Source organism: Octodon degus, unplaced genomic scaffold, assembly GCF_000260255.1.
Source record: "Octodon degus isolate 3935 unplaced genomic scaffold, OctDeg1.0 scaffold00031, whole genome shotgun sequence".
Lineage (NCBI taxonomy): Eukaryota > Metazoa > Chordata > Mammalia > Rodentia > Octodontidae > Octodon > Octodon degus.
In genome coordinates, this window is record NW_004524607.1 from 5,544,692 (window position 1) to 5,559,690 (window position 14,999).

At 35.7% G+C, this 14,999-nt stretch overlaps 1 protein-coding gene across 1 annotated transcript in view; it reads right to left on the reverse strand.

Moving 5' to 3' along the window:
* The window catches only part of Cdk13 (cyclin dependent kinase 13), a 110,775-nt gene that overhangs the window by 76,713 nt on the left and 19,063 nt on the right, over positions 1 to 14,999 (reverse strand). The window contains exons 4-5 of the mRNA XM_023713366.1: positions 10,436 to 11,095; positions 1,522 to 1,692 (exon numbers count right to left, since the gene is read on the reverse strand). Coding sequence (XP_023569134.1) covers positions 1,522 to 1,692; positions 10,436 to 11,095 — 831 coding nt within the window. The remainder of the gene's footprint in view (positions 1 to 1,521; positions 1,693 to 10,435; positions 11,096 to 14,999) is intronic.

A 14,999-nucleotide genomic window follows, 5' to 3' on the forward strand; every position in this document is an offset into this window, starting at 1 on the left:
GGCAAGCATTTATGCCACTGAGCTATCTCCCTGATCCCTACAAACTTTGACTTATAGCTGGATGAGGAAATCATCTCAGAAGTGGATAATGCTGTAAAGATTTTCCAGCCTAAGAAAATAAAACATGTATTAAATAACTCAGAAATCCACTTAGAGACAGATACATGGATATTATCAAAATTACACATTCATAAAGGAAGGTTTTATAGTATTTTCATATCACATTTCCAAAAAATAAGACAACCAGAAAACAGCCTAAATTCTCAGGATGTTCACAATATAAGTCCAATCCCCAAATATAAGCCCCAGTTAAGATCATCAGCCAGATGATAGAAGTATTAAATTATAAATACGCAATTAAATATAAATGTTACTGAATTAATACTTTAATAATACAAATTGTAATTAAGAATCTGTAAATACCCAAGTGGGAGCCTTTGGATAAGAGGTAAGCACCCATGTAAACAGATTAAATCAAGTCACTGCCTTCCAGGCTTGGTGGCACATGCTTATAATTCTAGCACTCAAGACACTGAGGCAGGAGGATCTCAAATTTAAGGCTAACCAAGGCTATACAGCGAGTTCAACACCACTAAACTACACAGTGCGAGCCTGCCTCAAAAAGCAAAAATGAAAGATTTGGGCCAGAATTTGGAGTTTGGAGAGTTATGACAATATCCTAAAGATGACATGATTGTATTTGAATAAACGTAGGTTTCTGCACATAAATCAGTATACATTTCTACACATGAACATAGCTAACAGTTTAAGAAAAAAATAGGACATTCTCTGAAAATAAGGTTTATTGTGTTTTGTGGAGCAAAAATGAATATAAACTCCGGTTTGGTTTTGAAGTACAGAACTATACAGTACTAGAAAAGATACCAAATTCAAGAAGAAAAAAGCTACAGTACTAAAGGTAGATTATCTTTACATTTTTCTTTTTTTCTCCTTATATAAGAAAATGATCTCATACTCTTACATTAGGTACTACTTGAATAGCAATTTTAACATCAAATGTAACTCAAAGAATTACTCTCCCTCTCCCTTTTCAAGCAGATCTGTACACTTAGCCTGAAGCTAATTTAGAATAACTAAAATTTCAAATGTTGTTCCATTCCATCTTTTGCAAAATGAAGAATGTACTCAGTTATAGTAGGGAAGAGAAATGGTCACACAACTACAAGTAAAGGAAAACACAGCTAGCTGCTTGTCCATTTCTAATTTTCTTTGAACTCAAGTGAGCAATGATTTCCACCTTTTCCAATGTATTTGTGTTATTTAGCTATCTTAATGAGAAGAATTAACTTTAACACATACAATACCCCCAAGAATTAATACATTACAAACCATGACAGAAAAATTGATTTTATTAGGGATAGTGGATAGGTAAGCAATTATGAAAAATTTTTCCAAAACTAGTAAGAAAATAAATTTCTTTTAAAATGTTTTCTTAAATACTTCTAACAATCAGAATCATTTCTACAGAAATTCAAGATGAAGTAGAAAGCAAGAACATACTTAGGCCTCCGTTTACTATGCAACTGTGTTGCAGTTTTCTTTTCTTCTGGACTCTTGGAAAGATCATCTCCTCCAGGTAGCTCAGGGGGCAGTGGTAAATCAGCAAGTAGACATCGGAGTTTCTTTTCTACTTCTTTTTTAACTGCTTTTACTGAAATATTTCCTCTTAAGCTTAAAAAACATAATAAACAAAAAGTCACACAAATGAAACCCGAAATTTGGGTGAGAAACAAAAATATGGCAGTGTTTCACGTTTCAGTAGCATACAACAGCCACACGTATTCTGTACTATTCCTATTGTAAGACACGAGTCTCCATTAAAATTCAACTACAAAATACAAAATTTAGATGTAAAAAAATGTGATACAATTAGTTAAAAATGAAGGAAACTGTACAAAATGTGACCTTTGGTTAACAAACAATGCATCAATTTGTACCATTCTAGGGTAGAATACTAATAATGAGGAAAGTGGGTACAAGATAAAGGAAGAATCTATTTGGGTAACTTTTCCATAATATAAAACTTCTAAAAGTATTCTTCAAAATAGTAAGTCTTAATACCAAAACTATACACTAAAACTGAAAAATCAACTAGATCATTCCTTGTAGAAAAATTAATCAGTTTCATAAAATCACTTGATAACTATATTTTGTGATATGAGCTTAATTCTGGTGGAGAGGCAAAAGATGTTTTCCTACAAGAAACAAACCCACATAAAATTATTAACTTGCTATTTATCTTTCCTGTTGAACTAGACATAAACAGCAACTTATTCAGTTTCAACTCTTTTTAGGGTTAATTTTTCTATATCAGACAATTCTTCTAATTTTAAGATGGCAATTAATCAGAATTATTTTTTTTTACCAGCTCCGCCCACCCTGAGGGTGAGGCTGGCGTGGCATGTGGTGCTGGGATCAAACCGTGGTCCCTTGTACCTACTTAAGCTTGCCTACACAGGCACTTTAGACAACTGAGTTATCTCACTGGCCCCCACAATTACTTTTAGAGGTATAATTTAATCTTGGTTAGTTCTATGCTCTGTATGAATGCATAAAGAGCTGATGCTCCTATAAGCCCCTTTACTCAGGGGACTCATACAAGAGGATCATAAATTCAAGTTCAGCCTGTGCATCAGAGTGAGATTCCTATCTCAAAAAATAAAAAATGGCTGGGGACTTAGCTCAGAGGTAGAAGAACACTTACCTATCATGTGCCAAGGCCCAGCTCAAATCTTTGGGGTAGAGGAATTAAAATTATATAGTCACTTAGTAACTGATTAAATATCCCAAACACCACAAAATCTTTATCTAATAATATGCTGAAAGAGAATCTTACAATGATAATAAAACTTGGACTTCACACATTTTCCTAACAGTTATGAGGTTTCATGAAGCCAGGAGACAACACTGCTGTGGTCCAGAATAAGTAAAGATTTTATCAATCTAATGCAGTCATCACTTATACTCACGTTAAACAATATTAGCCTGTAAAACAAATGTATTCTTAATACCATCTAATAAAAACTACTTACCAATACTCAGATCAAAAGTGTACCTTTTCTTCAGAACCCTGTTAGTTTCTAAGAGGTTCATTTACAGGGAAAAATGCTTGAAAATAAATTGGTTTACAATCTTATTTTTACAGTAGTTCATGACAGGGCCTACTCAGTTTCTTGATTCATCAAAATATGTGGGCTTCCATTTGATAAGCATCATATACATTGCAAAATTTAACAATAAATAAATACATTACACTATGGTTCCTTTCAGTAAGCCCTTACATTTTGAGGAGAGTTAGGCAAGCAGTAAGATTAAGCATTATACAAAAAGATTCTCAAGAGTAGTACGGTACCTAAATCATATTTGAAACTCAGTAAAAGGTTCATTCCACAAAGTTACCACTTGAACACACCTGAAAATATGCCTATCTTAAATAAGTTGTTTAGATGGGCATGATGGTACAAGCTGCAACTGCAGCACTCGGGAGGCTACAGCAGGAGAACCACATGTTAAGCCCAGCATGGATAATTTAGCAATTTAAGAGACCCTGTCACAAAAATAACAAAGGGATGGGGAGAGGTTCAGTGTTCAAGACCTGGATTCAATCCCCAATGCCACAAAAATAGATTCTAACTTTTAATTAGGCTCCAATTAAAAATTCACATGTAAAGATTCAAATGTACATGGAGTGAAGAGAAGCTTGTTCTTTTAATTTTTTTAATTTAAAAGACTATTTCTATTCAAATATGTTGAATACTTATCAAATATTACTCCCTAAGAATATCACATAACTAAAAACATATTGAACGCTGCAATAACAAAATGTACATGATTTTTTAAAGTTTCAAAAAAAAAAAAAAGCGTGAGGCCCTGAGTTTGATTCTCTGTACCAAAAAAAAAAAAAGACGAAAGGCAGACAGACAGAACAGACAGACAGAAAGAGCCTTAAGAAAAAAATACCTTAGGGCTGGCAAGATTATGCAGGGACCGGGTTCAATCCTTGACATGCCATGCTGGCCCTGCCTCAGGGCGCACTGAGACAGCAACTGAGACTGGGCCTGGTGGCATACGCCCATAATCCCAGTGCTTGGGAAGGCTTAAAACAGGAGGATCACTACAAGACAGATCTGCATAGTGAGACCTTGTAGATTCTGTACTACATACATTAAATAAAAATATAAAAAGAAAGGTCTTAAGAGAAAAAGATTAAAACTTTCAAGAATGTAAAACTAGATCTAAACAAATGGAAATAAACCATGTTTTTATACGGAAAACTATGATACTCTAATGCTGTCTCCAAATTACTTGATTTTATAGTAGGACCTCCCCAAAACCTTAAAGAGTTTTTTTATTGTAATTTAACAAACTGACTGATAATAAATCTAGTAACCACAGAAGAAATGTCAAGCAAGTTTCTGAAAAACACTGGCTCTGTGAAATAAAATGATCAACCTATTTTAAAAGATCAGGAGGACTGGGACTGGGGATTTAGCTTGGTTGTGCAGCACCTACCTGGTAAGAATGAGATACCGAGTTCGATTCTGAGTACCTCAAAAAATGAGGAAGATTACAGAAAGCAAAATATCCATCATTCAGTTAATCCAACATTTTGTAATAACCTATGAGTTGTCAGTATCTTAAATAAGATCGACATAAATATTCAAATTTCAGATTTCTTCTAAAAAGGAAAAATTACAATGGTGTGCCCAAAATCTGGTATAGCAACACTAAAACTGAGGTTCTACAGCAGGTCTATTTATTAATCATTAACTGGCTCCATCTCCTTCCCATGTATATTATCTGTATATCCTTATAACAGAAGTGTTTGAGAGCCAGTATCAGTCTCTTCATGACAGCCTACCCTATACTACAAGGTATATTTTTATTTTTTCCCTCCCTTTTTACTCTGCCCAGGACTAGCTTTGGAGAGCCTGTTTTTCCCTTACCCTGCTGTTTTTTTCCTACTTTGCCATCATTTAAAAAAAAAAGGGGGGGTATCAAAACATTAAGGTACTGACAAAGAAATAAAACATGTCAACAGAGAAGAAATACAGAAAAAACAGACATAACACGAATGTCTATATATGGTATTCCAAATCAAATCTAATAGTACTGGTTAATGGTGCTGGAAGGGGAGGGTGTACACAAAGGAGAATCATAATTACTACTTCCTTCTTCCCACATTAACCAGAAAGTTATGTGAAAATATCTGTCAACATTTTTAACCTTAAAAACATAGACGTTTTAAAGGAAAGTGACAGTCTTGACTACATAGAAATAAAAAATAGCCACACAACCAGAAAGCATCAAAGACTCAGAGAAGCAAGGTCCTAGACCTCTAACAGAAAAACGCCTAAAAATTAATTATAAAAACACACCAATCACTAACAATGCAAACATTTTAGCAATTATGTATTTTAAAGTCTGTCAAAAATTCAAAATTGACAATACCCAGAGTTTTAAGTATATAAATTTATACACAGTACTTGAAAAACAATTTCGCATGTTCCATCCAATTTTTAAATGTAGATAATAGTACTCTGACATTTGTCTGTCCTACAAAATTACTAGTATCAAATATTACATATGAGGACAGTTCATCACAATTATCAACAGAAATATCCATTAACTAACAGTAGAAAGTATGATGCATCCGTTTCTAAAAATAAGATTTCATCTATCCAATACAAAAAGATCTTCAACACACTCAATGGAAAAAAGCAAGTCAAGGGACAAGGTGCATAGTATGATTAGGATCCTACTTGTTAAAAACAACAACAAATTATATTGTATGAAAGCAAACTTGAGTATCTTATGATTTTTCAAGAAATATACTGCAACTCTGGGAGAAAAACACAATTCAAAGCATGCCTAAGAAGCATAGAACCACCACAAACAAATGATACTGTTATCAAAAGGATAAAGGAATCGATTTAAAAGAAATCCTACAAGCCAAATCCACCCCCCCAAAAAAAAGTTTAGCACCAAAAAGAAAGTAACTGTAAATGGAACAAAATAAAAATCCACAATACTGGAATGACTAAATGGAGCTTTAAAAAACCTTTTACTTATATTAGCTTTATTACCAGATACTGTTAAAAGGACTGATAAAATTAGAAAAATCACTATCTGCAGCCCATACTACAATAACATCAAAATAAGTATCACTAATGAATGTTAGTAAGAGACCTATTGTGAGGAAAGTCTACTCAGACACTAGCAAAGTATCAACCTACATTTTACTTGTATTTGCAAAGGAGGAAATGTACATTATATATCCACAGATCTTGAAGTCAATCATCACCTTAATCAAGTAACTGAATTACCATTACTAAAATAAAGCAATTTAACATGTTGTTCCTCCTCCAGCATTAAGCACATAAAATCACCTCCTAAGTAATCAGACCAAAACCCTATTCTTGTTTATTGGTTCTGTTACCAACTCTTTTTTTTTTGGGGGGGGGGGGAATTGAACTCAGGCCCTTGCATTTGCCAGGGAAGCACTTATTCTACTGAGTCATCTCCCCGGCCCCAAAAACCCTATTCTTGATCTGTTCAAGACCCAATTAAATTTCCCATTTATAGGAAATGAAAGTTAAGAGACAAGCTGAATGTCACCAAGAATAAGATAAATATTATTTATCACAAGATAAATCCAAAAGTGTGATACTGTATCATACTATTGACTTGGATTCTTCAAAAAGTCATAGGAAAGAGGAGTACTGGGCAAATGTAAATATGGACAGGAGATGACACAATGCAACTCTTAATTATCTACATAGGTAGTACCATGACTGAACTGAAAACTGGCATTATTCTTGGAAGATAAATGAAACATTCCAGAGTAAAATATCATGACAGCTACTACTCATTTTCAAATATAGTAGTATAGCAAAAAAAGTGCATGTCCACATATATCTTCCCCTATTTCTTTGAGAGAGGAAGGCAGAGGAGGAGAGAAAGATGCTAACATACTAAGCAAAATGTTACCACATTTGCTCAATCTAGATAAAGGTAATACAAGTATTGATTTTATTAGTACTTTTTCAAGTTTTCTAAATGTCTGAATGTGAACAAAACACAAACGCATAACTAGCAGAGTAGAGATTTGCAGAATCAAGAGGTCACATAAACACACAGAGCCTAATTTCTTTGAAGACACAACAATGGTAGTTAATCAAGAGTTGGTAGAGGCCTGCTTAAAGGAAACAAAAGTTAAAGTTTTCCTTAAGACATGGCTAACAAGATTATGCAGACCATTAATCTTCAATGTGATTTTCAAATTTATGGTGAATGGCAAGTAAATAAAAATTTGGGTTTCATAAAGCATAATAGAAAGGAATGAGAAATAGTTTGCAAACCATTTTCAACTAATAGTCATGCAGTACAAAAGATAAAGTACAAAAGGTGGACATGGTGGTATATACCTGTAATCCCAGCACTCTGGAAAGCTGAGGCAAGAGATCCCCCATCTGTGCCCAGCTTAAGTAACTTAGCAAGACCCCCTCATATTAAAGGGGGGGGCAAAGAGAGAGAGAAAGAGAGGGGAAGAAGGAAGGGGGGGAGAGAGAGAGAGAGAGAGAGAGAGAGAGAGAGAGAGAGAGAGAGAGCGCGAGCGAGCGCATGCGCACAGGCAAGCACAGGCTGGGACTATAGCTCAGTGTGAAGATGCTGGGTTCAATCCCCAGTACCATCACCAAAGGGGAAAAAAAAAAGTATACAGGTGTCTATTATGGTTTAAGTCCAAAATATACTCCAAAAGTCTCTTGTGTTTTCATTTTTTATTTTTGGCAGAACTGGGGATTGAACTCAGGTCCTTGCCTTATTCTATTGAGCCATCTCCCTGGCCCCTGTCTCTTGTGTTTTAAAAAAATCTTTTTCTCTGTCTCCTGCTCCCCCACCCCTCCTTTTTCCTGCTATTGTAAGCAGATAAGCACCTTCCCCTCTTCTTACAACCAGCCCAACCATTACTAAATCCTTTAAAACCTATGAGTCAAAATAAATTTCTCTTCCCTTTATGTCGTGAGTATTGGCTATTTTGTGCAAGTAACGGAAAAGAAAATTTTAAATATAAAATTACCATGACCATTACTTTAAGGTACATGAACAATAGCTACAAGAAAAGGTAGGTCAGTGGAAGCATTAGAACCTACCATTTCTCTTTTACTAGAACTGAAATTTTTCAAACAAATCACTTGCCCTGGGTGTTGGCACATGCCTGTAATCTCCACTCTGGGAAGCTGAGGCAGGAGGTCATTGTGAGTTCAAGGTTAGCCTGAGCTACCTAGAGACACCATATCAAAAAATCGAAAAACTAAATATCAACAGAGTACTAGATCTAGTCAGGCATGGCAAGGCAACACACACCTGTAATCTCAGTATGTAGGATGCTGAGGCAGAAAGATGCCAAGTTTGAGACCTGGCTGTGCTACACAGTAAATCCAAGGCCAGTTTGGACTACACAGTGAGACAAAGTCTCTAAATAACATCAGAAAGTACTAGGTCTATTGGCAGTATGTTATAAAATACAGTAATAGTCATTTCAATTCTTTTTCAATAAAACACTAATCTAAAAGAGTTCTCTACTTCTATAGGACTGATTGGTACAAGTAATCACAGTATCTAAGATGACTGGACTCCAACAGTTTGCAAAATTCTTTCCATCAACCCACCTAATTTTTATTGCTAATCTGTGAGGTTAAGAGGTAAATATTTTCATCTTGGATATCACCCTAATGAGTGAGGTATAACTAGATTAAAAAATTAATATTCTGCAGCCCACAACAAATTTTACTGCAGTTTTCCTAAAACCAATGTAAATAAAAAATAAGTCTCTTGTCCTACCCATATCCTTCAATATCCATTTATTTCATTTTTTCACAGTATACCTTTAATCACCTAAAACCTGTTTTAAGAAGAAAAGCAAAAATAATGTATCTTATTTTCATAACTAAATTTTGTAGGTGAATCATAACCACTGAAATAAAGGAACACTGGTAATGAGTCAATCTTTGACCACACAGGTTAGTAGTAGTAGTAAGGAATCTTAAAAGGAAATTCCATACCCATGAAACAGTGAACAGATGGAAAGAAGAAGATAGACAAAAACACAAAACTCAGATGAAACAGAAAATTCACATTCAAAAAAGAATAACAAAGTCACCACCTCAGCAGATGCAAAAGGAGTGCCTCCTTAAGCATTTACATGGGTTTATATATACTGAGTTCTCCAAAAGATCCGAAGGAGCAACCAGACCTTACACAAAAATGAAAATAAAGTACAGAGGCACCTTTCTCACTGAACTTGGCTTCCCATTAAGTGCACACTCCCCACTTAGGCAAGGACACAGTTCCACATTCAAGCCTGTCTGTGCTGGAGCCCAATCCAAAATTCATCAAAAACTGCAAGTCTACTGCTAGAAAGCTTCAGTGTTCCTGGAAAACAGCGCAATCTGCAAATAATACAATTACAACAGTGCCTTACAGTGCAGGAAACACAGGAACATGATTAAACTTTTGCATGCTTTAAAATATGTAAAATGTTCATAATGCTAAGTAAGCACTTGAAAGATGTGGCACTTTCATCCAGTTTTCAAGTTCTATAAATGAAGTCAGCTAAGAAAACTGCCCACATAACTTCTTTTTAATAGAAAGTGAGAAGAAAAACTAATTTCTTCATAAAAGATAAAAATGGTTTAATGCTATCACTGGCAGATAAATCACGCAACAGCAAATTCTACTCTATGATACATAAGAAACTTCAGCTTCCCACAGTACTACAATAACAGGCATGTGCTACCACATTCAGTTAAGAAACATTCTTAAGGGCATTCACTTTACCATCAACACCTTCTTCTTTATCTTCTTCTTCAGAATAAAAAAAGTTATCCCTGATAGTAATAGAAAGCTTGAAGCACATTAAAGGAAAACACAATCACTTCGAAATTTTTCTGTAATGTGACTAATCCCTACTTGTGAGAAAAGGTAAAATAAGTGAAAAAAGGACTAAATTTAAAAGTAATAAATTATTAAGGCCACTAAAGAAACTTAGAAATGTATAATATATACAATTAGGAGATTTATAGCAATAAGAGCAGGCTTTCATAGAATAACATGGCTGTGACAGGATCTGCAAGGAAAACAAAGTCAAAGAAAATATTGATATTTCTAATACCAATTCCTCTTGAAATGTGCATTATATTCCAGACAATGGTAAATTTTTCCTAACTTGTTCACCACAGAAAGCAGTTTTGTCATCTTATAAGCAATACACTTCATGCTATGATCTACAAAATAAAATTCATTTAGTTATTGCCTTCTTTACTCTTCTGGGGAGAGAAATTAAGGAGATAAAATTACTTCTCACTTAAACATGATTTCTGTAAATAGGTCTGGCATATTTGGGTACACTCACCTATCGGCATCTTTATCCTCAGGCAGCATGGGAGGCAAAGGTAATGGTGGCAGGGTAGAGGTTACTAATGTCACATGTTGCTCCTTCTCCTTGGCTCCAAGGCTTGGTGTCAGTGGTTTGGTTTTCTCTTTGAGAGATACTGGTTCCTCCTTTATAGCAGCAGATTTACTCTCCTTCCCAACTACAGCTGTTTTCTTGGTGGCTTTATCTAAAATCAAATTATTTTCTACCTTTGTTACCTGAAGAGGTGGCTTTGTTTTTGCCTTGTCATTTTTCAAAGTTCCACCACTTGAGGGAGAAGGTGCATGCTCAGTTTTAACTTTCTTCACATCCTTCACATGGTTGGTTTGTGATGAGCTGGCTCCAGTCTCTGTGTTCCCCTTGGTTGGTGTAGATGTGTTGGAGGCTTTTGCAGCCTTCGTAGCTGCCTCTGCAGCCTTGGCCGCTTCCGCAGCTTTCGCTGCCTCTGCAGCTCTTGCTGCCTCTGCAGCGCGTGCTTTTTTATTCTTGTTCAACTCAGCAGCCAGGCTACTTTTCAGAGTGAGAGTGCTAGGAGAAATGCTAGAATGACGACTCCGGGATCTAGACAATCTGTGCCTGCTACGAGACCTTGAATGCCTAGACGAGTATGGACTTCTACTCCGGGATTTGGCAGACCGTCTGGTGAAAAATAATTAAGATTTAGTAATCAGGAAAATTCAATCTAAAATGTATAGGGTGCTAACTGGAATCTGTGAAATGAAACAGACATTTACTTCATTTCAAAATCATCATGTAGCTTTTGGAAGAATTGTTTAAAAAAAAAAACAAACAGTGCTTTAAACCAAAATATTATCTGATGGCACAGTTTTCTGGAAAATACTTTGCCCTACCTTTCTCCTGACTTACAAATTCCCAAAGATGATAGAGAACAGCACCCCTCAGAAAGAAAAAATACTGTGAAATTAGGAAACAACAACAAAGCATCTGCTGGCTCAGAAAACACAGACAGAAGACAGCTGTGACAGCCAAGACCACAATACAAGCTGACCAACCTAGCAGGAAGACACCTGTAACTTCAGGGCTCTGAGGCCAAAGTGAAAAGGACAAAACCTACCATTTAGCAATAAATAAAAATAGGACTCATTTCAGAAAGAATGTTTTTACAAGTTTGCACATGCTGATTACAATACACATGAGCAGAACCACTTCACTCATACAAAGTATCTTATAGAGCTGTGCTGACTCCAGTGGTAGAGTTCCTGCCTTGCATGCGAATGCTCTATGTTCCATGTCCAACACACACACAAAAAAAGTGTATATATAACGAGGTAACAATGATACAACTATTCTCAAGCTGAAGCTCTAACAGCAACTTTTTCATAAATGACCAAAAAGTCATATACATATACATGTATATGTATAAAATTTATATCTTTAAAGTGCTTGACAATATGATTTTATATCACAATAAATTAGAATACAGTGTGAACTAAAACTGAGGGTTTCAGACTCCCAGCTCAGTAAAACTACAAAAATCTAAAACTCAGAACTACTTCATCATGATGGTTTTTAAAAACTATTTCAAAGACTGGGCATGCTGGTGCATGTATGTAATTCCAACACTCTGGGAGGCTAAGGCAAAGGATCACAAATTCAGGCCCAGTCCAGTCAACTGAATAATTCAATGAGGCTCTCTAAAATAGTAATCATTTAATTAATAAAAAAATAAATTGGGGGCAGGCGAGATAACTCAGTGCACTAAAACGCCTGCTTAGGCAAGCTTAGATAAGCTTAGGTAAGCACAGGGACTATGATGTGATCCCAGGTACCACATGCCATGCCAGCCACGCCCCCAGGGCAGGCTGAGGGGACCATGAGTCTGAGAGCAGCAGAGTGAGACCCTGCAACAACCAAAGACAAAACAAACAAACAAATAAATAAATAAAATAGGGGCTGGAGATACAGTTCAGATCTAAGGCCCTGGGTTTAAAAAAGCAAAACAATGCTGAGCATACATGTGTACAATCCCAGCTCTCAGAGACTGAAACAGGAGGGTCTCAGCAAGTTCAAAGCCATCTTGGACTACCTGTCAGACCCTATCTCAAAAAAATAAATAAATAAAAATAAATAAATAAATAAATAAAGAGCCTAAAACAGAAAAATCATTACCTTTAGGACAAACTCAAATGCAAATCAACTTCTTCCTTATTCTTTCAAAAACAATTAAGTACAAAGCCAAATAGTGTCAACAATGAATGAGCTAGTGTTTCATTCAAATCTCATACTTTATATTAAAAAAATACTTTTAGACTAACAGAAATACTAATTTAGAACATATTCTAATTCTAACCTAACTTTTGCTTATCATTATTCATATACACCAATCATTAAAATTACCAATCAATCAGCTTACCATTTTACTCACGGAAACAAAACATCTGATTAAATATAAAGCGATAATTTGGATGAAAATAATCTTGGACAACTTTAATGTAAGACACAAAATGCTATAATTTGAAACACCTAGGCACTTTTTAAATTTCCTCTCCCTCAGACTCTGCTGACTTTTAAACAAGTCTGATCTAAGTCATGGCTTATTTCCCTGAATGACTCTTGATAAGCAGCAGGAAAAAGCAGATAGACTGTCATCTCACAAACTAACAGCACAGTGGCTTTGAAAGCAGTTTTTCTCCAGTGACCTCTTCTACCCTGGCAAGACTGGTTATCAATTTCACACAGGCACACAAATTACACTTACCAGAGAATTATGAGTTAATTTTCCCTAAGAAAAGGGATACAAAGATAGCAGGAAAAATTCTAACAAATTATTAAATTATCTCAGGCAGAATCTGAATAAGAAACAATCAGCAAAGACTTAGAAATGTTTTGTTCTGTAAAAAAAGGCTATTTCAGAAATGCCATTTTTATGCTATTTGATTGCCACATCGAACAGATTGTTCTATATTCATCTTCCGGAATTCCTCCCCAACTCCCCTATTGCGTTAACATATTTATTTTATGCCTTAATAAACTTGCATTCTCTCAGACGTCAAATTTCCTAGTAAATCCTAATAGTATGTTTACTATTTGTAACAAACATGGTTTGGGAACCTAAAATTAAGCATAAAGACAAAACTCAAAATTAGGACTTTTTGCCAGGCATGGTGGTGCATGACTGTAATCCTAGCATGCAGGGGAGGCTGAGGCAGGAGGATCCCTATAAATTGGGAAGCCAGCTTAGACTACATAAGGAGACCTTGTCTCCGACACTTTTACTCATAATTTAATACTTCAGACATAAAAAGTTGCAAAGAGACCAGTGCATCTCTGAAACTACACAAATCATACCATGATTAAGGTTTTGTTGCCAGGAATTAAACTCAGGACCTTCCACTTGCCAGGCAGGCACTTGTACCGCTGAGCTATATATATCCCTAGCCCTTACCATTTAATGTTTTAATAAAAGAATGTAACGAGAGTAGGTACGAAGTCCAAATGCCTTGTCTTGGGGTAAGATTCTTTTTAAAATGTTTTTATAAATCCTAGTACTGGAGGGTCTGAGGCAGGAGGATCATTGTAAGCTAGTGGCCAACATAGACTACATAGTGAGACCCTGTCCCCCCAAAATCAAGATTTTCTAATTTTTTTTTTTTAAGAAAGGAAAGGTTTATTTAGCTCATAGTTAGTGGAGATTCAGTCCATACTCAACTGGTTCCAAGGCAGAGTGGCACACAGCAGAGAGCAACCATTCATGGCATCAGCGAAGAGCAAGAACAAAAGGAATGGCAGCTGCTTAGGCCCTTCCTGACACTGTAATGCAGATTATCATCCACCCAGGCCAGGGTGCAGCATTCACACCTGCAATCCCAGTGCTGGATCAAGAATCAATCACAAACCCCAGAAGCCACCCCATGACTGCATGAGGCTTTAGGGGGCCAATTAGACACAAACCATAACAGGTAAATACTATAAAATAATCCTATAAATTCTGTCTTCTTTTTTTTTTTTCAAATCAAATTGGTAGGACAGTTTCAATAATTAACACATTGCATACATTCTTCCCAGTGGTCAATTGCTGTACAAGATTCGGACATGATATCCTATTTACAAACACCATTAGAACAAATCCCTTTATTCATTAAAAGAATGTAACTATATATCTATCCTAACCACTTTGAATACACAGATACAAAATGGACATTCATCTGTATACCCTTTATTCGTTAAGTTCTGTTATTTGAATACCATAGGTGTGTAAACTCAGCAAAATATTCTAAAAGAGTCCAGTAGCCCATAATAGTACTGGGTCTTCCGCTTGACTGGCAATGTCAGAAATTGTTGATATTCAAACAGATAGTGAGGTTAAGCTTAACAGCCTAGGTTGTATGGTAATAATAATAAGCTTGTCTTCTGGATGGTTAACAACCTAAGTTTGCAACCTAAGTTTAGAGAAAAAGGAGGGCCGCGAGGAAAGCCAACATTTTGGCCCTAGCCTTCCAAGGTCAATTAAGACTCAGGACATATAAGAACTTGTACTGTAAACGTCATGTAACTCGGTAGTGTCCCAAATTTTCTGATCAAG